Source organism: Haliotis rufescens, unplaced genomic scaffold, assembly GCF_023055435.1.
Source record: "Haliotis rufescens isolate VD_foot unplaced genomic scaffold, xgHalRufe1.0.p SCAF_32, whole genome shotgun sequence".
In the NCBI taxonomy this organism is placed as follows: domain Eukaryota; kingdom Metazoa; phylum Mollusca; class Gastropoda; order Lepetellida; family Haliotidae; genus Haliotis; species Haliotis rufescens.
Genome location: NW_025964024.1, coordinates 5,444,826 through 5,468,247, shown reverse-complemented (window position 1 = coordinate 5,468,247; position 23,422 = coordinate 5,444,826). Strand labels below are relative to the sequence as shown.

Genomic DNA, 23,422 nt, shown 5'->3' with positions numbered 1-23,422 from the left:
GCTGAAGTAAAAATTGCTGAAGTAAGTGTACTTTATGCGGAGTCAGCATCATTCAATGCCTCATCACAGCATGGCATTAACATTTCTGAAATAGCTGGAGGTAAAAGATTTTCTCGAAACTCAGACACCTTGTCAATGTTCCACATGTATTTGTAACTGACATTAACACAAGCACGTGCATCTCGCCTCCCGCCATGGGGCACGGTTTGAAATGAACATGTAACTGGCAGACGTAGAGATTCCCCTCTCGAGACAATGTTAAAGCTGATGCAATCTCATTAAAATCATGTCTTAGTTCTCGCTTCCGCTAAACAAAGATCTGTGGACATCCCATTAGGGGTCACGTCAGAACGACCTTTCATCCGACCAATCAAGATCATGAAAGTGACAGTCGGAATGTGATTTCTAATAATGCTACCTCGAAAACTTTAACACGGGGTATTCCGAACGATAGTAACGGGTTTAACGACTGAATCCATACAATCTAGACCATATATTTGCCATTCCAGAATGTTCTTTTTTTCAGGTTTCAATTTTTTTATCGAGAATTTGTCATAATATGTTTCGAAGCGTAGTCGCCAATTTGAATTTAGTGCCGTAAAGCACGAGAAAGCTAACTTCTGATTGGCTAATGTCGACTTCTTGTCAGTCCTTCTATTGGTCGGTCCAAATTCGCGCAAGGTCGGTCTGACGTGATCCGTAATGGGATGTCCTGAGATCTGTTTTAAGCGATAGCGAGAACTAAGATCTGATTTTAATGAGATTGAAGCTGATGCACAGGGTTTATATACATTGATCATAACAAATTAGTTTTATCATGTGCAAATAAAGACTTCTCGAATAACAAAAACCGCATTATGGCAACTGTGTACAAATATTATATAAGGTTTCAATGATCTTTTTATAAGTAGCACAATTCATCCGGTTAATCGCCCATAATGCGCAGCTCTTACTGCATTAACACTGTAATAGATATAATCGAAAAACAAATCTTTGAGGTCAATATCTTTGAAGCAGGTCTCTGATAGGCCAATAATGTCATATCTGTGAGAAAATGAGATAAAATCATTATCTGATAACTTTGTTCGCAAGTCATTTACATTCCCACAATAAGATATAAGCTTCCTGAAAGTGAAACAGACAACTTCCAAGAGTTGCTACGTTGTACTCTTACTGGTTGGTTGGTTGGTTTATTGTTTAACGCCGCACTCAGCAATATTCCAGCTATATGACGGCGGTCTGTAAATAATCGAGTCTGGACCAGACAATCCAGTGATTGATATCATGAGCATCGATCCACGCAATTGGGATCGATGACATGTATCAACCAAGTCAGCGAGCCTTTTACGACAAGCATAGTCGCCTTTTACGGCAAGCATGGGTTGCTGAAGACCTATTCTACTGAACAGGGTGGCGTTGTACAAAGCGATCTTAGCGCTAAGGTGATCGTAACTCCCCTACCTTAACATAGACTTAAGACAGTCGCTAAGGTTGTTTTGTACAACGGCACCCGAGTGTTTGAGGAATACTGAGGATTAGTTGAAAGTGACATAAACGCAGCTACTCGTAGATTAACGGATATATATATATATTTGAAAATATGAGACTGAATTTCTTTAAAGAAAAACACGTTTAATTTAGTGGCAGGTAAATTTCTTTTCTTTCTTTCACAGTTTTGAAGTACAATCATTAATTTCCGGGGACAATTCTTTTTTAAACAAAAATACACACGCACGCACGCACGCACACACACACACACACACACACACACACACACACACACACACGCATATATATATATATATATATATATACACTCGCGCACATCACGAAAATCAAATGATCGATCCCGATGACTTACAACCTCCAGTGCTTTCTAAACGTTTTATGGTAGGCATGTGGAGGTCCTTTCCATACATGAAGGATCAGTGAGGCAAATAAAATTGTACAACAGGCCCTGCTTTTCGCAGATATTCCTTTGGATTTTGGAAATGTTTTGTTTTTATTTGTATTTTTCCCGTGCGTCGTCTGACAAGAAGTTTAATTAAATTGTTGAAACGACGATTCACGTCTACATAATGCAATGCAATTCATCGAGATTCAGAAAATCGAAATTTCTGAAGCCAAATAAACTGACGTGCGGGCGCTTTGGTCCAGGGGAGGCTACTCTTTCTTGAAACAAAGGTTATGGTCGTATGTATTGAGAGTACATGTATGAAACACCGTTTTACTATTTCATCTCAGTTTTACGATGTAAGTAAAACCTAGATATATTTAGATATCAATAAATGGCGTAATATTATACATATTCATAAGAAATCTCTGCTCAAAGAAGATACAAACATGTACCGTAGATATCTCAAATTTGATCAATCATTCACTTCCTGGTTAACAAATGTAATGAATTCTCCCTTCATGTGACTATGCTGATACCTAATACACAGTAAAAATGAATACATAATATCACAATGTCGATTAAAATATATATAAAATAGAACTTTGATATTACTAAATCGAATTTTGATTGCATTATTTCAGTGTAATCGTGTAGAAATATTCAGTAGATGGCACCCAGTCATCTGAGGCGCCGCTAGTCACAGTGCAAGTTGCGCCCCTTATACGTGCCAGAATCCTATGATTGTGGATGATCATATGGAAGGAAAGCCTGAAGTGACGAGAGCGTTGACGTTGATTACTTTGGTGATAACCACAAGCACGGGCGTGGTGCTGACAACTCATGAACGGATCGTATCTGGGATTCGAACCCATACAAATACAAAATGTCAAAATACAAAATTATATTTAGGGCGCATTGCATTAGCGTGTGCCTGGAATAGTTTGCAAAATATAGATTTTCACAGAATTTATTTAAAAAGTCATTTTCACTTGTTTTGTTAGCAAAATCACGGCAGGGAACGCCAGAAATAGGTTTCACGCATTGTACATGCCCATGTGGGGAATTAAACAAATAGTTCGGCGACGAGCGAACGCTTTAACAACGCTTTAACTACGTTTGTAATTTTATAGTCAAATCCAATTTTTAATTGTACACTTTCTTTTGCCAGACTGTTAACATTGATACAATGTACAGAGAAATACATTGACATTTGTTCTCGTTTCTATATAACTAAGAGCAAATACACTTAGACTGTTGTTTACAAGTGGACTGTTTGAAGTAAACAGCTGGTATCAACTTAATCGCGCTGACGTCTATTTAAGGTGTGAAGGATGGTACGACGCACGCGTCTGCACGTTATAAACAACTTGATCGTAACATAATGCATATGGATTTCTAATGAAGCACACTTTTGTTTTGTTAATTTCATAATCATAATGATATACAGGAAACAGTTCTTGATATTCAATTATCACGTCTTTGTTAATGGAGAATAGGCACGAAAGGTTGCAGAAAAAGTGTGTCCTGTGTTAATAATGTCCTCGAAATAGGCTATCGGTGCTTCTTCAGGTACAAATGTTTGCCAGGGACATATATGTACATGTAATGCTTGCCTAAGGTAATGACATTTTGTCTGACCGAAAAGAGCAATTAACCCCCAAACCGTTGATATAATACTGCCGGAGACAATGGGTTAACGCACTCGATTCACCTCAATCCTATAGATTATCTTGGCCAGCGTTTGGAGGATTCTATATCGGAACTAATTTCACTAGTCCACGTGACTATCACATTACATAAAACATCTGACGATGTTTTACTCCCCCTTCAACTCAAATGCTCGCTGGACAGCATCCACGCCAAAAAACGCCTGAAGAACCTTCACAACTACAAGCTTCGCGGAACTGGCAAATTCATGGTGTTTCTCGAAGACGAAATCCACCATAGTGTCCAGTTTGAATTCAATTTTTACAATGGCATCATGTTCAAATTTGTCCTTGGCTCCACCAAGGAATCTGGCTTCCAGGTTTTGGGCGCTTATTCTGTGACCCCCGCTGATTCGCTCATCGGTGAGATCCACAAATCCACACATCCCCCATTCGTGAGTGTCAAACTTGAGGTATACGGTATTTAGGGTAATGGCCTCGAGGTCATTTCCGGTCAGTTCCAGACCTAGTTCCTCGTGGAGACCTCTTGCGGCAGTTTTGACCAAATCAACCCGTTTACCACCACCTTCGGATGCATCAACGAAATCGTTAATTGAGCAACTCTCGACAGCCCCGCATGTGAGAACACCGGGGCTTGAGACACCTGGAATAAAACAAATTGTCTTTACTTTCTATTTCGTTGTCATAAAAAGTACGACCCACAAATCAACAATGGAAATGTCACACTGGATATCAAGGAGTAGGTAGATGGTCGTACAAATATACGTTGAAAGATGATAACTGTTGGTAACTCCCTTTGAGCCTCGGCATTAAGGTGATTAAAACAAGGACATCGTGCATGCATCGGACATGTGCAATAATCTTGAACGCGACGCTAAACCCCATTTCATCTCACTTCACCTCAGTGTCTATTATCTATAGAAACGGATTCCACTGACCGTGAAAGGCTAAACAATGGTGAAAATTATATGATTGGATAACTGAAAATCAGTAAAGACACCAGGTGTTCAAAAAAAGAGTAAATGTGTAAATACGCTCTGTAAATACCGAATAATGCTGAATTACAATGCCGATTATGTAAACGACGAACTACCAATACTCTGAAGCCCACACACACCATCTTCCCGAGGCAAGCGTGTCCACTAGTCTATATCAAAGCCTAGTTTCTTTGATAAAAAAAGGCTAGTGGACGCTTTTGCCACGAGAAGCTGCATTCACATAGATTAAAAGACTTGTATGTATGCAGATATCATTACATTTTTCCCCTTTGTATAAATTATAGTGAGTCTCAATATTTACCTGCACGTCTTGCCCTGCGACAGAAAATGAACTTCTGGTATTCGCCCGGCCCCTCATTGGTCAGAATAGCCACATGGAGCCCAAAGGACGTGCTGTAGAACGGATGAACAATCGCCTTGCAGGGCACCTCGACATGGCGTTCCGTTGGGGTCAGTTCCTTCATCCAAATCTCCCTCATGGCTCGGTGGTGGCAGTAGGTTGACTGGACGTATCTGTACATGTCCGTAGTTAATGAACTCACTTGCATGGTTAATGGGTCTCGTCAAATCCGCGGCTGACGGTTTTGATTGATAAGTGAAGTAGGTAGGAATTAGAAATACTACACATTCAGCAATATTCTAGCTACGTCGGCCTGGAATAACCGAGTCGCGTCCACTAAAACCAGTGCGTGATACCATGAGCAAGTGTCTGCCCACCTGACCCATTTCGTCGCCTCCTACGGCAAGCATAGGTATATCCCATTAGATATCAGTACGTTTCCGTGACTTGGAAACATTCAGAATAAATGTACCCTACACTACTTGAAACATTGGACTTGTTGAATAATCAGATGTGTAATACACAACTGTTGATTATTCCTCACTGAATGCACTATGTTTCTAACTATACCAGTTTACTGAACGTTGAGGTGGGCTGGGAATACACTGTATTTTGTTAAAGTATGAAATAAAGTCTATGCTACCTTTACATTTCACGGCGATCCATTGAATGTGGAACGGCGCGCGCAGACCCCAATATAAAATAAACATTTTCTTAAACTTGGCCGTCATGATAGAATTGTCAAATATGAAAATGTATGTCATTATTTCTTCAAAGAGCTAAAGATAGTTTTCAGCAAATGTGGACTGAAAAACACCACTCATATAGCTATTTTATTAAAAAAAACAATTGATACTCGAAGAATATCGCGTATCTGTTACAATAAAAAAGTTTCGAGTCTCGCTAGCTCGAATAGTCAGCAGGTTATTACAATTTACTGGTCTATAGATGCACATTTCAAAGTCTAACAATATCTCTACATCTTGTAATCTTGATGCTGTAGAAAATGGGTATCATAATATGCTTGTCTTTCAATTCTATCTTCAATTAAGAAACAAATATATTCCAAAGAAGTATACATCATATCGAAACATCAATTTGTTTTGCAAACTCATGTCAGCTTTAAATGTTATATTCATACATGCATTGTTGATTTGAAGAAACACCGCAAACCTTGAAATATTTTGAACTATGGGCCTATGGCCTCTCAGTTTGCCATGAATTAACAACAATTTGACAGAATGGTAAACATCTCAGGATAGAACTCACAGTGGTAAGAGTCGTGAATTTCATATAAGTGTTCAAAGGATTTCAGTTTGCTTTTGAATTCAAATAAAAGTGTACATGAACAATATCATTGCTCCATAGCTGCACGAGGTACCATTCGTAATTAACTAGTGTCATTCCTTTCGGATACAGAAAGGGGCGAGCGGTGAATGTGTAGGTGCAGAACGAGCCGAGTTGAGCCAAATAGACATCTTACCTGAGTTCCAGGTGCTGTATTTCCTCGGCGCCTGGTCTGGCAATGGTCAGCCACTTCAGGGATACAAATGGATTGTCATCGATCTCCTTCCTCTTGGCCTTCCCTTTGAACTGAGCAAGACTATCGTTGTATGCCATAAAGAAGTCCCATTCATCTGATGGGGGAGTCGGGTGATAAGGAGCATCCTCGGTCTGCACAGGACACAGAAGGAACGAGTGGTCGTATCCTTGTGGTCGAATCCTGGTCTTGAAAAATCCTTCAGTGCGCTACATGTGGAAACATTTCTATTATTTGTTGTGTGTTAACGTGATTCATAATCAGACATTATAAAACTATATCAGAGTGAATGAAAGTTGCTTAAGGTCGCAATATTCCTGCTTTATTGTCTCGTGAATATAAGACACTGAACCAGACAAACCACTGTATGCGAGGTTGGGTTTGATGACATGAACTTATCCAATGTCATCATTATCCTTTAATCGACAACTACTGACTCCCTAATGTAAACGTGAGTGAGTGAGTGAATGAGTTGGGTCTAACGCCGCTTTTAACATTATTCCAGTGAAATCACGGCGTGTCAGCTTAATGTGGAAGGAAAGCCCGATGTGATCCAGGTTTCAGATTTTTACCACTTCGGTGAAACCCACGAGCACGAGTATAGTGCTGACAAACCTAGAAACATAATCGGGTCGAACCGGATGATAGGTTTCTGACGTGCCCAAGACGACTCGGCAACCAAGATTTATAAAATTTAGTTGCTTAAACGACGATGTCGTGCCCCTTCTAAGGTTCCTGGTAATACTGTTTTTCGTTAATGCTAAAATCTGTATTAAAAATAAAACATCACAAAAAATTCTATGTTAAGCTATGAACACCTGCCTCAGAAACACAAGAATCAGCAACGAAGATGTCAGTCTTGTGCATGAAGGCACACGTGAAGAATTCCTGCTCTTCGGGCGCCTTCAAAAACGTTTCTTTCATTTCTGGAATAAGTAGTAGAGCGAGTAAGATGGTGATGAATGATCGAATGATGTTTTACGCCACAGTCAGATGTATCCAGGACTTCGTTCCACAAAACGATCGTAGCCTTAAGATGATCGTCACTCACATACTTTAACATAGTAGTCTGACTAGCGCTAAGATGACCTTGTGTAGCGGGGCCCAGAGGCCTGGAAATAGTCGAGATTGGACCAGGCAAACCAGTGGTTGTCATCATGAACAACGGTTGACAAGCAATAAACCATAGAACCCGATTTAATCACCTCCTGTGACATGCAATAAATTGGGTCTATTTCTCATGATGGGGGGAGTTGAACGATTATTACTTAGGGAAGGAAAGCTGGTCGTAGAAACTTGCGCGCTTGACATAACTAGCTTATGCGCTTCCCTTTGCATAACATCTCTATATTGTCATTTTAGTGAGGTTGGATTAACGCCGCTTTCAACAGTTTTCCAGTTATATCACGGCGTGTTCAGTTGTGACTTTTTTCTTTTACATTCAGATACTCGGTGAAGCACTTGTTGACAAAACGTTCAATCTGCATGTGTGTCACAAGAAGACCTTTTGTCATGTCGATCACATGGACGGTAGTTTGCAAATTCCACGTGCAGAGTTGTCTACCTTTGTTCGGGTTCCGCAAAGCATAATTAAACACAAGCAATTAGGGCATAAACATATCACTTCAGGTTTGAGGTGCTCTTGAACCCTTGAAGCATAAGTACCGAATACATTTGCCGGATGTCTCAAAAGTTAAAATTTCTACATTGTCTGTATCGACGTTTTCAGTAAATATCGGTGAAGTCTTTCTTCCCGTAGGTAAAGGTGAGGTAAGGTGAAATGGGGTTTACCGTCGCGTCCAAAATTATTGCACTTTTATAGCGACGTGCATGCACGTGTGTGTGTGTGTGTGTGTGTGGCTGCTTGTTCGGTACAGTGCTAGCCCACTTAGATGTCATGTCGCTTAGATTAACATGAAGACCCCACTCAGACACAGTATACAGACTCCGAGCTGGCCAGTCCTTGTTTTAGCCCCTTAATGCCGAGCGCCTGGCAGGGTAACAACAAGTACCATCTTTTAACGTCTTTTGGTATGACGCGGCCTGGGATCGAACCTCAGACCTTCCGGGCGGATGCTCTACCACTACACCACGGAGGCGGTCTCGTTTACATGTAGGTAAATATATGTATTTAGTAAATGGCATAACATTGATATGTAGTGACGTATCAAACAATGATGACCTCAAAAGTTCAAGAGATACCTACACACATCGTAATTAGAATGTAAGGAAAGCGAAATGTAAGTCAAATCGTACTAAGATTGAATATATATAATGAATTTCATGTAATGTTGATGTCATGCAAGAAAACGTTTCTTTTTGCGACAAAATAATAACGCGTATAAAGGAAGAAAGGCATTCATAGTAATGTCGGGATTAGACAAGAAAAGGTTTAGTTATAGGATCCAATCTTACAAATTACTCAACGCTGCACAGTCACATCTGATTTAAATTTATCAATACCTAATAAGCTGAAACACCCCTCAACCACCCAAGTAGCTATTTAGATAACCACCGCATGTACCGGGTTAAAACAGGTCCTCAGCAACCCAAGCTTGTCGTAAGCGGCGACTAACGGGATGGTCAGGCTCCCTGACTTGATTGATGCGTGTCACCGTATCCCAATTGCGTAGGTCGATGATCATGACATCAATCACTGGACTGTCTTACGATAAGCATAGTCTCCTTTTACGGCAAGCATGGGCTGCTGAAGACCTATTCCACCCCGGATCTTCACGTGTCCTCTGCACAAGAGATACCAGAAGCTCCGTATAGTGCTGGAAGAAACTTTCCATCGTACCTTTGTCATACTTTCCAAGCAACATCTGTGCAGTCGGTCTGTCCTCGGCCTTGACCTGTCTGCAACTCTCCACAATGACCCTCAGCTCGGGCTGAAGGTTCTGGGGAAGGCGAACCGGAGTCACCCCAATTCCTTCCAGCTCCTCTCTATCAATGTCATCCGTTACCAGGTTGGCGAAGGGTTTCTGTCCAGTAATGAGAAACGCCATGATCATCCCGTAGCACCAAATGTCTCCTCTCTTGTAGCGGTCAAGGGCTGGGACATCTGCAACAGACATTTACATCCTCATGACCACAATGAAAGTGATTCAAAGAAAAGCATCATCGGAAGTTGAGTAGTGCACACACTATGTAATGAGAATTTGTAAAGGATAAAGCGAAGGTGAATTGCTATCATCTGTGATGGGGTGGCCCACTGGTGAAAACTTTCGCTCCCACATCAAATACGTCACCGTCGACTAACCATTTCTTGTTTCTTTTGCCCGGCATTTTAGCTACATCGAGGATAAGACTTCTTTGTACCTTTTATTGAATCCTCGTCGAACAATTCAGGCGGGCCCCATCGGAGATGCTTGTACGTCCGCTGAAATGTATGAATATTTAAATTTGAACATAATTATTCGTACAGATGAATTTAATTATCGTGCATTCCAAATATGGTTCAGTGTTCGTTCTGGCAACCTCTGCATTTAGTCTGTCAGTTCAATTAATGGAGATACGGATGACCCAGTCGTCTGAGGCACCGAAATTCGCTTGGCAGAGTCGCGTCCCTTGGGCATGCCTGAACCCAATGATCATAACTTTGACTATGGTTTCGAGGTTTTTCCTGGTTTGTAAGCACCATACCCATGCTCGTGGGTTTCACCAAAGTGGTAAACGTCTGAGAGCTGCATCACGTCGGACTGCCCTCCCACATTAAGCTGACACGCCGTGATATCCGATATAATTGGAATACTGTTAAAAGTGGCGTTAAACCCAACTCACTCACTCACGACAATAATTCAAGTATTTATATAATTAACAGTATTTAACGGAGTGTCAGTCTAATGTTGAAGAAAAAACCGAAGACATGTGGGTTTTAGACTAGAATTCATACTTTGGTGAAACCAACGAGCATAGATATCTTGCTGATAAATCAAGGACGAATGTTGGATGACATGAATAAGATGAGCAGCTCACTCACTCATTCTAAAAGGAAATATATATCATACTTTGAAGTTATTTTATTACCGTAGATCCTGCCGGGGACTTTTTTGAGCTGAGACTCAACCCCCGCTGAGAACCGGTTGATCCGAACACATACTTGGTGTTGACGAAGTCGTTCCTCCAAGCCAAGCCAAAGTCAGCTACCTTCACAATGCGTTTTCCTGAGTCGTACTTGAATAAAGATCAATAAACTGTAAGCAACATGCATATTTATAGCACCATTCAGACCAATGTAGGATGATAGTAATGCCTCCATTTTTGATAGTAGATGCCCGGAGTTAATTATTTAGTACACTTTAATTACCAAGCGTATATCGGATACCAGGTCTCTTTTCTTCGAGGTATGATAGGCAATATTCGAAATGTGGATACATTTACAGTATTGCCAGAGTGAGTGAGTGAGTGAGTATGGTTTTACGCCGCTTTCAGCAATACGCCAGCAATATCACGGCGGGGGACAACAGAAATGGGCTTCACACAATGTACCCAAGTCGGGAATCGAACCCGGGCCTTCGGCGTGACGAGCGAACGCTTTAACCACTAAGCTACCCGACCGAACCCAGTATTAATAGACCTGCCGTGTGTTTTGTAATGGATAAATCATGAACCTCTGTTGATTCCAGTGATTTATCTGACTTAAACCATGGCGTCACGTCAACACAATGGTATAAAAAACTAGAGACCCAACCTCAGTTCTTCGGAGTCTCTATTCTTCTATTTGGTTTGGCTGGAGTTCCGGGTATTGAAGAAAAGACGGTAATTGCTCCCGGAATCGCCGACAACTTTCCACGAACTATTTTGGTACTGATTTTCTTATAACGATCGGATAACTATATTTATCTGCTTCATTATTGCCTTCGTTTAAAAATGGGTTGGACCAAAATATATTTATTGCTGAGGCACCAGGAAACGAGACCTAAATTGTAAAATCAATCACATAATTAAACCTTAATACTCCATCAGTTAGCGATATATTAACATATGTCATGAAATATGTCCCAATATTTCAACATTAATATCTTTATGAACATAGTGTAGATCTTGGGGTGGGCGGTTGGGTAGGCTGGTGTCGATTGCCTTCGCGTACGTGATCGGAACAAGGTGTGAAGCCCATGCTTTATGTCCCCTGCATGATCAATCTCAGTTAAATCATTTATTTCAATTCGATTCGATACCTCTATTTATAAAGACATGACACACCCAAAAAACTCTCTCATTAGCCTATCAGCTACATGTACCACGATAAGCAGCACAACATTCGAAGAAGTATATCTAAAGTCAGTATCTCGAAAACAAACGTACACGGACAGTTCCGAATGGAGAATGGTATAGGCCGCACCATATATGACTTAAATACACCGGGGTTTACTATCGAGGGAACAGTTATGTCATGTGTGACTTGCTTTTTGTTAAGAGGTGGCACTAAAGAAACAATCGTTTAAGAAAGCTGACACCTAAATGACTCAAGAGCCCACGCTCCATCTTGTTGATCATTCACTCAATGGTCACTGAGGGGAGTTCAAATTTTGGTTGAGAGTGGTATCAAACCAGAATATTCGTCATGACAAGCCTGGGATATTGCTCAAATCTCAGGAGAGTGTAACTGCGATATGGCCAACATCTCACTCAGCAATACTTACCAGTATGTTGTCCGGCTTCAGATCTCTGTGAACAATTCCCTTACCATGGAGATAATTCAAGGCACTGGCGATCTTCTGTCCAATTATCCATGTTTCTTGAACTGTCAACCCCTGAAATATATTTCTTCGTGAACGTTTCCTGTTTTGTGCTGCCTGTGAAATGACCTGATCAAGATTATCAATGAGCTTTTTTAATTTCGACATGAAAAAGTGTCTCGTGCTTAATTAAGAAATACGGATATTAACAGAATACTAACCCGCTGTAACCCTGTGCGGATATGTCCCTAGCAACCTATCCTGGTCTTTAGAGGCGACATTATGGATAGGGTGTCAGGTTTAGTGACTTGGTTGATTGTGTGTCATCGTACCCCAACGGCGTGGATTGTTTCTTATATCAATCACTGGTTTGTCTAGTCCAAATTTGATATTTACAGGCTGTCGTCAGAGCGGGAATATTGCTGAGTGTGGCGTTAAACAAACAAACACACTTAAACAAACTTACCGGTGCATCGGGTGTTTTGCTCCGCTCAACATAAGTGTCCAGGTTTTTCTCGATGTACTCCATGATAATGAACCGCATAGAGTCCCCACAATCATCTAGTTCAAGGTTGTCCTGAGTTAGTTCCTTAAGTCTCTCCGTAGTTACGTATCCGGTCCCTCTGTAGGCGATGATGTTGTCGTGACTGAGGCCTCTAAAATAACCATGTTCCAAATTCATTCAGTTATAAATGACGAATAAAATCGAAAATGGTGAAAGAGACAATGTCAATCGCTTTGCCAAAAGCAAAGTGGAATCTTGCGCTATTAACTTAATTATTTTAATCATTACCAAATTCGGCATCATTATGATAATCACGACACGGCTTCAGTAGGACATAGAGAAGATCATGTACCTGAGAAGGTTGGTCTCAGCATCCATCTCCCTCAGTTTGGAACTCGCGTCTGTTGTGAATATTTTGATGGCTGAATCACTACCCTGGTAGCGGACTTTGAACACCGCCCCGAAACAACCTTGACCCAGGGGCTCCCATTTCTCCTCGGGGAGATCTGCTTGGTTCACAAGAGATATTTCTGTGGAGAGAAAGAAATATTTTAACATTACGCCACTCATTGTTTTAAGCCTAGGTACAATATGGACTAGTGGTGAAGGTGAAACTGGGTTTAATGTCGCGTCCAAGATTATTGCACTTATGTGTGTATGTGTGACCGCTTGCACTTGTCCGGACTGATGCCTATTAAGTGATGGCTCACTGAGAATACCCCACTCAGACACAATATACAGACTCCGAGCCGACCAGTCCTTGTTTTAGCCCCTTAATGTCGAGCGAAAGACAGGGTAACATCAAATACCATCTTTTAACGTCTTTTGGTATGACGCGGCCTGGGATCGAACCCTGCTCTCTGGGCGGACGCTCTACCACTAGACCAAGGAGGCGGTCCAATACAGACTGACTACATGCATTGGTTGAATTTGGTGATGTGTGACAATCGGTGCAGCTATATCGATCGCACTACGTTAAACAGTCATAGGTTGAATTTCGGCTTGCGTCACTTGAAAGTCCACTTGAACGAAATATGCACATGGATTTTTTGCGTGTAAAAAGCCATCGATGTTAATAGGACATTCGGACATTCGGTTTGTTGGTAAAACATTCATGCCAAGACGACAGAGAAACAAACGAGATTAGGCATCCGGGTGTATTTAGCACTGCTCGGAATGTACAGACGGTTGGCAATTCAAATTAATCGTAATGAGACTTTCCTTCTCCATGGATGTTTCAACGCCACATCCAATACCAAAGATGGGCCACTCAGTAGATGTCACATTAACCACCGTCAACAATGATTACCGGAAGTATCGAGTCGAAACACACACATCGTCGTCAATCATTATAGCCAGAGTCAATACCATGTACAGATGGTGTAATCCCACTAGACCCGTGAAGATCCGGGATAGAATAGGTCTTCAACAACCCATGTTTGCCGTAGAAAGCGACTATGCTTGTCGTAAGCGGCGATCGGGATCGGATGGTCAGGCTCGCTGACTTGGTTGATGCATGTCATCGTATCCCATTTTCGTGGATCGATGTTCATGATGTCAACCACTGGATAGTCTGGTCCAGACTCGATTATTTACAGACCGCCGTCATATAGCTGGATTATTGCTGAGTGCGGCGTTAAACAACAAATAAACAAACAAAAATAACTTGTAAACATAAGTTTATCCTCGATCATAGTCTCATAGTCTCTCACATTCAATCCCGACACGTGATATTGCTGGAATATTGCTTAAAGCGGCGTTAGACCATACTCACTCACTCATCCTCGCATTCAAAGGCTAATCTTCTTCCCAACCACCCTACACCTGAGTACAGCGGATTAATGCACATTTCCTTAATTAGCCCTTTATCCTTTATAGAGTCTCAAGTGTCCTTTTCCACTGTGTCGATCCACCTCAGTGAAATCATGCTTATGATCATCTGGGATCGGATTTACTCATGCGTTTATACAGAATCTTGGAATAGCTTAGTTTAGAAAATAGATTATGTTGGCCTTAACCGTACAGTTTCTGGATCAAAAACATTTTGCGATAAAATATATACAACGGCTAATTTTCCAGTAAAGCTATCAGAAGTCCCTCCAAAAGATTGGACATAGGCTTAACATCACATGTAAACAGGGTATTATATTCTCCCTTTTTCTTTAAGAATCATGACAAAACATTGCGGGTGGGGGTAACTATGGTCATTTGAGACAGCCCTGGACCATTCATCACAGTGCCATCAGTGATGACACAAGTCAGGCGACGTCTTGTAATCAGTGTCATTCATCCACCGACCAGCCCGACTTCCTGTCATTACAGCTACCCTTTGGCAAAACAGACTACAGTGGGCTATCAACAATGAGTTGGAGAACGACCCTTTTCATAAACTAGAGCAGATGCTGCATTTCTGTAACTGTAACAGATGATGAGTTTGTAACACGCGAGGCGAGCTGTGTGGAGAGGACCATGGTGCTGTCCAAGCACGATGATACGGGATGTAATTGGTTGCAGTTGGATACTGAGACTTAGAGAATAGTTACCAATGCAGGGCAAATACATCAATCAAGTCTTCAGAACCCCCCTTGTGCAATGCTTTGCTCGACTCAACCGATAGGTCTTTCAGCATGACAAACGTCTCACAGGACTTCCTGAAGCTCTACAGATTTGCCATGCCCAGTGCTCAGTTCAGCTTTACAACAATGTGTCTCGCAACACTTCTATGGGCCACAAATCAGGCAAAGTTTAGCAACGTTGGTCGCGGCGAGTAGTGGGATGGGTGACCGTATTTGGCACCTCGACACGTGTTGTCTCTATAGGCAAGAGATTTCGATCTAAAAAGCCTCTGTTCATTCAGCAGTGAATGACACTCAAAAGAATGAGATGGTAATGTGACTGTTAATCTTCTAGCGCCTCCCCAGAGAGAAGAGAAATACATTCGAGTGCACACAGATCATTTGACCGTGATAATAATGTAGCGGGGCATGCTTTAGGATGTAAATTTGGCGCATAAACACACACATTATTATCATCAATTGGATTATGTTTGCGTTTCATAACAAAAGCATTCGTTCGTCCCACCGATCGCGATGACCCGGGTTTGACACCCCATAATCATATTCCTGAAACACTTCTAAAAGCGGTGAAAACCATCCCCACTCACTCATTCAGGGGATGGAAAAGGGCATGCACAGTCATTTATGTCATAGATATACAATATGATAATGCGCACCGGATACCGACGACCCTCTCTGTACCACCAGATCTTTCACATGTTCCTCTAGCGCCTTCAGCTGTGACGTCACTTCCGTGTAAGACCGGATGGCGTCCTCCGGTATATAGTCCTTGAGATCTTTTAACCCAGAGTATATTTTGTTGAAAGTATTTTTGAAAGTTTCTCGAACAGGAAGCAAAGGCATGTGCTCTGCTGTGTCTGCCATTTTCTGAAATATATATAATAGACATAATGAGAAAGAGATGTTTGAACAACACAGTTAATCGTTCATTGTTTTGCAGCCATAGTGGATGAAAGTGGATGACTGGTAATTTCCGAGTAGGTTGTTTTGTTTGTTTGTTCTTTAAATCAACAATAAATCTATTGTACTCAACAATATTCCAGCTATATGACGGCGGTCTGTAAATAAGCGATTCTGAACCAGGCAATCCAGTGATTGGCATCATGAGCATCGATCCACGCAATTGGGATACCATGACATGCATCAACCATGTCAGCGAGCCTGACCATCCGATCCCGACTGTCGACCTCCAGCGCAATGATAATAATGACAGTAATGATAATAGTAACAGGGACAATTATATACAAAACCAGCGAAACAAATATTACACGGCGGTCATATAATCGAGTCTGGACCAGACAATCAAGAGACTGACATCATCGATCTATGCAATAGGGATACTACGAGATGCATCAACCAAGTCACCATGTCTAACCATCCGATCCCGTTAGTAGCCTCTTACGACAAGCACGGGTTGCTGAAGACATTCTTCCCCGAATCTCCCAGGACGTTAATATACCCACGCATGCCTCCTCACATCACACAACATACAACGTGAATGATGTGTAGCCTGCTCTGAAGATTATCTTATTTACTATTACTTTCCCCGCTTTAAACGTGGAGAAAAAGGAATCGCGACCGTGTGGGTTCGGCACACACATTGTACAGACATGAACAACGGCGTTGAACGAGACGAAGGCTTCAAGAGTTAGCTCCCTTATAACAGAGCCCCGCTAGCCCACAACTTCAGAAATAGTCGCCGCATGTTAATGTCAGTGAAACAGGCCATGAAATCCAACTTTAACATTTCTTCCTTAAAATATGTTACTAGCTTCAGATTACCAACACTTTCAGCATTAAACATTAAACTTACAAGAATAACTGTTTTGAAATTGCATAATACTGGACTAGGGTCTTACGTCGTACTCATGTTGTCGTTACCTGCTCGTGTGATGAACAACACCCCGTGTTGTGAGAGAGATCGATTGTCTATTGTGATGATTACTGTTTACGTAGCGGGGTATAACTGTTCACGTCGCCACAGGCCTTGTTATCAATCCTATCTCTCAGACAAGGAAGTAAAGCCTATGAATATCACCGATCATATTGTTTTCTAAAAACGAGCATAACTATCCCAGTCAGAATGATAATAAAATACGTCTACAGAAGATACTGATTGATATTTATTTATAAATTTATATAGATTTATATCAGAATGAGTAGACCGACAATTATTTATCAATCGTGGAATTTTGATTTTGATACGGGCCCCAGTGTCAGCCTGACATTACAAGGTCACTATAGTCTCTATTCACTTCTGTCGGCAACAGCGTCACGCGTCTAGATCTCCTGTTGTTGTCTCTGAACTTGTTGATAAGCCAAAAACATTTGGATAAATGGTTACGTCGCAGTGTAAAACACACACACACACACACCAACAAAATTAAATTATATATGTATTTATAATATATGCTTAATGTTATATTTCCTAAAATACTTTTTACAAATGTTTTGCCATGATCACATAACTTAGATTAGGTTAGATTACAATGTAATGTAATGTCCTACCCCCATCAGCAAATAGAATATATCATTTGATGACTGACTTCGACCCACGCGCTTGTGTTCATAACGCAGTTAAATGGGTACCCGGAAGAAGATCAAGTTCGGACATAGACAAGGATAGGTTCAATGTAGGAAGTGTGCCGCCACCCCGATGTGTTATCAATGTAAGTTCAGTTGGTGTCAAACTACGCACACAGAAAATGAATTTTCAATGGTCTCTGGTACGTGATGACTGGATGTCGTTGTATTATGCGACAGATATTTCCATTAATGAATACATTCAGGGAGAATTAGATTCGAGGCAAACTGGATATTTTCAGTACCAACCATTATATTTCGGGGTTGAGTAATGTGACGCAGTAATTGTATGCCAATTGTGACAGGCTAGCCTTTCCAATGAGTCATTGTTCTTATTTCCAAATAGGTCAAAATGAGTGAACCTCGCTAATCCGCACGGTTCTATTCTAAGTGAAACCGCCCTGATTGATACATCTACGGCTTAACGAATTGGCCATGGAGTAGGGAGTTCTCTCCCTTTATGTATGTGAAGACGTTCCCGACAGTAATGGTCTGACAGGTTGGGTTTCCCTGATTAAATTGGTTGGTTGGTTGGTTTGTTGTTTAACGCCGCACTCCGCAATATTCCAGCTATAAGACGGCGGTCTGTAAATAATCGAGTCTGGACCAGACAATCCAGTGATTAATATCATGAGCATCGATCCACGCAATTGGGATCGATGACATGCATCAACCAAGTCAGCGAGCCTGACCAGCCGATCCCGTTAGTCGCCTTTTACGACAAGCATAGTCGCCTTGATTAAATTGGTACAGGCAAGATGGGGTTTTAGTGTAAACAAAGATAATGTGAATTTCCTTTATTACATGCTTTCAACAGCGTTAAGTTATTCATGGTAAGATTATGAGACTAATATTACCTCTAACTTATTGCAGTCTGTGCTCTTCATATATTATCTCTTTATTGCCTGTGTTCAAAGCGGCGCTCCACTCAACTGACTTTTTTTCAGCTTGTGTGTCCTGTATTACCATCTCTCAGTCCTCGCTAACCTAAGCGCTGAATATGTGAACATGGCGAACTTGGAATTTGTCATTCGATTATCTGAGTGATCTCAGCCTAGGTCCAAGTAACTCTAGAGTGATCTCAACCTAGGTCCAAGTCACTCTAGAGTGATCTCAGCCTAGGACCAATTCACTCTTAGAGTGATCTCAGCCCAGGTCCAAGGCAGTGTACATTGATCTCAGCCTAGAGTGACTTGGACCTAGGCTGAGATCACTCTAAGGTGAATTGAGCCGGGGATTGATTTGAGCCGAGACTCCGGTAAACGCCGGGTATGCTAGATATCAATTACTTCTCCCTAGAATATATGATAGTAATACTCAATAATGTACTTATTTCGTGTCACGTGATCAGCTCAGAGATTAACAGTTCGTTGTAAACATAAACGGTGTCGTTGACAGAGTAGCCACGAGACCACAAAGTGACTTCGCTATATCCGTTATTTCGTTATAAGTTTATTCGTTATATCTATTAATTGTATATGATAACATATACAGAAAATGGCCGGGAACAAAAACCTAGTTCCTTATATCAATCAGTTTGTAATAACCGTCATATACGTAGTTTACTGTTCAATATATTAACTACCAGTTAAACACATCATTAGATACACTGTTATACATACCTTCCTAATACATTCTATCACACACCCCTTATGACATAGTTAAATTAAAGCTGTAAAATTCAATTGATTGTCTATTTATTAGTGACTCCAGCTGCAACACCGTAGTTGAAATTTTAAGCGCCGGGCCTCTAATCACTGCCGGGCCTCCATTACCTGTCAATGTTGCAAGCTTGTTCACAGAATACATTATACCGAGGCGCTTATTAGAGGAAATACGGTGTGTCTATCTTTCTTTAGAAATGATTCTTAAACAACCAGGAGTGGAATCCAATGCTGATAATACCAGTGAAACAGAAAAGATTCCCATGCTAAGAATATCATCACGTCCCAGAGCATGGTGTGACGTGTACAGGTGTGTGTGTGTTCAGCCGCTGACTGTGCCAGTGAAGGGGGACACAGGTCACGTGCATAGAACATGCCACGTTGCAGTAACAAACAACATAATGTGTCGTCATACATACCTCGCTTCTCTGCAGCTATCAGTGAAGAGGAGACGCGTATAGGAATGGCAGAGTTTCAATAACAGGCACACTGGTGATCGTCTTTCTGCGAGTAAATACGGAAAAACCCAGATACTATATATAATCATAGCCGGGAGTTCCCCAAGAGAGCCCGTTTCCAGTAACTGTGCGTGATTGGCTGAGCGACAGCAGATATAGGTCATCTGCTCTGATCGAGACGACTTTGTTGTGTCTCTGTTTCGGGGACTTTGCCTTGTATTAGTATTAGGGTTGTATATGAAGTTTCACATTTTGAACTGTCCAGCGTTCAAGCACGACTGAACCACATAATTAACAATTTATTCGAGGCCGTCACTGACAACAACAAAATTAATTATGCTTGCATGGACGTGAATCGTTGATGGTTATACACGTTATAACTTGTGCAATATGAAATTCAAATAATTTTACTTCGAAGCGAGAGCTTGTGTTCTTGTTGAGTATATCGGTCGCATATAGTTGTAGCTAGCAGTCGCGTCATACTTGAACACTCCCATTCTCCTTTTACAAACCATTGTTTAAGAAACGCATTCAGAGAGGACATTCTCGCTGTTGACACTAAGCACTGCCAGAGCACAATTACTGTCTATACGAGCTCGAATCAGGAACGGCAACAGTGTGGCCTATGTTTGAGTTATTTCAAATATACCAAATCTGCTATAAAATATCCTGTTTCAGAGGCGGATCTAGTAGGATTTTGAAAGTGGGTGGAGTGAGTGAGTGAGTATGGTTTTACGCCGCTTTTAGCAATATTCCAGCAATATCACGGCGGGGGACACCAGAAATGGGCTTCACACAATGTACCCATGTCGGGAATCGAACCCGGGTCTACGGCGTGACGAGCGAACGCTTTAACCACTAGGCTACCCGACCGCCCCGAAAGTGGGTGGAGGGTGGGTTGGGCGGTGCACATGACTTGGGCGGGCAGTTAACGTGTAGAATATGTAAAGTGTCTGTCTGTCTGGCGTATGAAAAGATGCATAGAAATGGCATCCCCCCACGGGTTTTAGTTATTTAAAAAGTGCGCTTTGTTTGTTGTTACAGGCCCCTGAGAGTGATCGAGTTGGGGAACGATGACACACCAATCAAACAAGTCATCCGAGCCCGAACACTGATCCATTTGGTCGCCTCTCACGACCAGCGTATAGTTTGCTGGGGACCTTTTGTGAACCGGAACACCCACGGGTCAGCATATTTGCCGTCTACCCGTCCATGTTCTTGACATAATGAGTCTGTTCCTCGGTGTGGAGGCCAGTCAAGGTGAGACATTGTCATAGCGTTCGGTGCGAAGCTGTAATAATTACAATAACCAGTGAAGAAACAGATGCCGGGTGCTTTTAAACTCCGGGAGAGGAAGAAGCAATACTTAGCGGCTATGATATTGTGGTGGTCGGCCATGTCCGCCACTACTGCCGAAGATAACCGAGAGCCGCAGCCCGTGCCCGGGCAGCAGCAGGACCCGGAAATCCTCCCAGCCAATCGGCTAGCCGGGAGCCCATGAGGGAAACAGTCGAGTTCAAAGCAATCAAAGTAAGTAGACGTCTTTCTGACCTTTCGCTTAACTTTGTTAATATAGCCGACTCGCAATAGTGTCAACTAGTGCCACTGGTGCTATTATCGTCGGGATAGCACCGACATGAGTTCTCACTATAATGGCGCTGCGAACAAATCCGTGAATCGGGTGTAAAAGTCCGACGAAGGGAACAGGTCGTCGCGCCTGTCATTTTTTCACATCCGCCATCTTGGATTGAAAAACTTGACATTAGTAGGTTTTAACTTCATTTCAAACGCTTTTGAGGTGAAATCTTAACGCATCTTGTTTCTAAGCTGCGCTCGTCATCTGCTCCGCACACCCGAGGCAGCTGTCATTGAGATTTGTATGCGAAAATCGCTGATTGTCGATCGGCGCACGTGGCTTTGTTAGCATACACAGCCAACCACGTGCGTCGAGCCAAGGTTACACTGACATGTCAGTGTGGTAATACGGGCTCGAAGCGGGATTTTCAAACCACTCATGTGTTTGGAAATAACATGTGAGATTTAACGAAATTATACTGTGTGATTTCTGCATCGTTTGGAGCCGGACTCTGTGCAATTCGTCTTCAAGCAACTCTGCAGAGGAATTCCAAAGAACAGTGATTATCGATTGATTGACTGACTTACCAGGATCGCCGACCCAGCCGTTGTGAGGGATTTTTTCACATTGTTGGCAGTTCTAGGAGTTATAACGGATTATTACTCAATTATTAAGGACTAATCAATAGTGACTTTTTATTCTGGGATGTCATATTATGTGTAACTGGCTCACGCAATCTACAACAATGGGTGAGGTTCAGTAACAAGGTCGAGATTGTGCATATTTCACTTCAATATACTGTGGAAACACGGATTTTAATACATCTCAGTGTATATTGAGGCCGAAGTGTACCAATTCTGCTATTAGGAATATTTACAAGTGCCTGGTAATTCAAGTCAGCAACAGTGTCAAAAATGTTGTAGTGTTTACAGTGTCAGCTGACATCATAGACTGTGAACTGTAATAGCAAAGGATTTCAACGTAACCATGGACACACCGCCGGAAACGCCAGCCGTTCACAGGCCCACTTCGCCTGCTAGTGTGTCCTCAGCACATTCAGTACCACCAATCAATCGGACACATGGCTCCACAAAGGGCAGGACAGGTAGTGTCACATCATCTCCGGCCCAGGGGCACCTTGCCCAGGGGGGGTATTCACCAGCCCCCCGGGGGCGCGGTTCGTCGAGCCAACACCATTCTGGAAGCTTCAACGTCAGGGCGCTTCTCCAGCGCCCCACCACCCTTATTAGGCGGCAGACACCACCCATTTCTTTCGGACAGAGTGGAGAGGGCTGAAGTTCCAGGTTCGCCCTTGGACAAGTACTCAAGGGACCTTGAGGTACTGCAGTGGGAACGGGAAAGGATATACAGAGAACAATATCAGTGGGAGATGTCCACACGAAGGCAGGAACACGAACGTCGAGAGAGGGAGGAGGAGTATCTACAGAAATTAAGTAGAGCTGAAGAAGAGAGGGCGAGAGTGGAAGAAGAGATATTACGGCTGCAGGACCAGCTACGTAGGGCCGAGATTGGCAGACAAGAAGGAGGTACTCAAATACAATCTGAGGAAGCGGAGATACGGGAGCACCTGAGCATGGAGTCACATCCAGGAGTGGACGATGGACCGGAGTTCACCATGGACCGGAGATTTGAGAGGGATTTGAACTCCATCAATGATGTCATCTCCAACTTTGAGGGAAGGGCTGCAGGACCACCGGGCAAATTTGTACATCAACCTCCATTGGGGTATACAGGGCCACAACCCAGGTTCTCCCGCAACAGTCCATTTGATCCGCCAAGAATGGAGCATTCAGAGAGCAGTGAGACGACACAGGCCAGTGAGGTGGATCACCCGAATAGAGTGGATAATAGGGAAGTGGATATCCCCGGAGTAGATTACCGGACCCGAACAGTCGAAGCCAACCAACAGAGACCGC

At 42.3% G+C, this 23,422-nt stretch overlaps 1 protein-coding gene across 3 annotated transcripts; it reads right to left on the bottom strand.

Moving 5' to 3' along the window:
* Positions 1-2,419: 2,419 nt before the first annotated feature.
* LOC124147686 lies at positions 2,420-19,978 on the bottom strand. Of its 3 annotated transcripts, none has more exons than XM_046518411.2 (12): positions 19,871-19,978; positions 15,861-16,071; positions 12,981-13,158; positions 12,590-12,779; positions 12,088-12,198; positions 10,472-10,618; positions 9,764-9,824; positions 9,243-9,506; positions 7,265-7,368; positions 6,386-6,651; positions 4,864-5,075; positions 2,420-4,207 (listed from the first exon to the last, which is right to left on the bottom strand). In XM_046518411.2, the coding sequence occupies exons 2-12, from the start codon at positions 16,066-16,068 to the stop codon at positions 3,714-3,716; spliced, it is 2,235 nt and encodes a 744-aa protein (XP_046374367.2). In that variant the 5' UTR covers positions 16,069-16,071; positions 19,871-19,978; the 3' UTR covers positions 2,420-3,713. The 3 variants fall into 3 exon arrangements, with proteins under 3 accessions (XP_046374367.2, XP_046374369.2, XP_046374368.2); XM_046518413.2 differs by lacking the exon at positions 19,871-19,978 and adding an exon at positions 17,086-17,200; XM_046518412.2 differs by lacking the exon at positions 19,871-19,978 and adding an exon at positions 17,071-17,122.
* Between the last annotated feature and the right edge of the window lie 3,444 nt (positions 19,979-23,422).

Bases quoted from the DNA above. Each gene is read 5' to 3' on its own strand.
- LOC124147686 (XM_046518411.2), bottom strand. From the start codon at position 16,068: ATGGCAGACACAGCAGAGCACATGCCTTTGCTTCCTGTTCGAGAAACT. The intron at 9,507-9,763 runs GTACAAAGAAGT...TGTCTGTTGCAG, and splicing joins CGACGAGGATTCAATAAAAG to ATGTCCCAGCCCTTGACCGC. The intron at 5,076-6,385 runs GTAAGATGTCTA...GGACATGTACAG, and splicing joins ATACAGCACCTGGAACTCAG to ATACGTCCAGTCAACCTACT.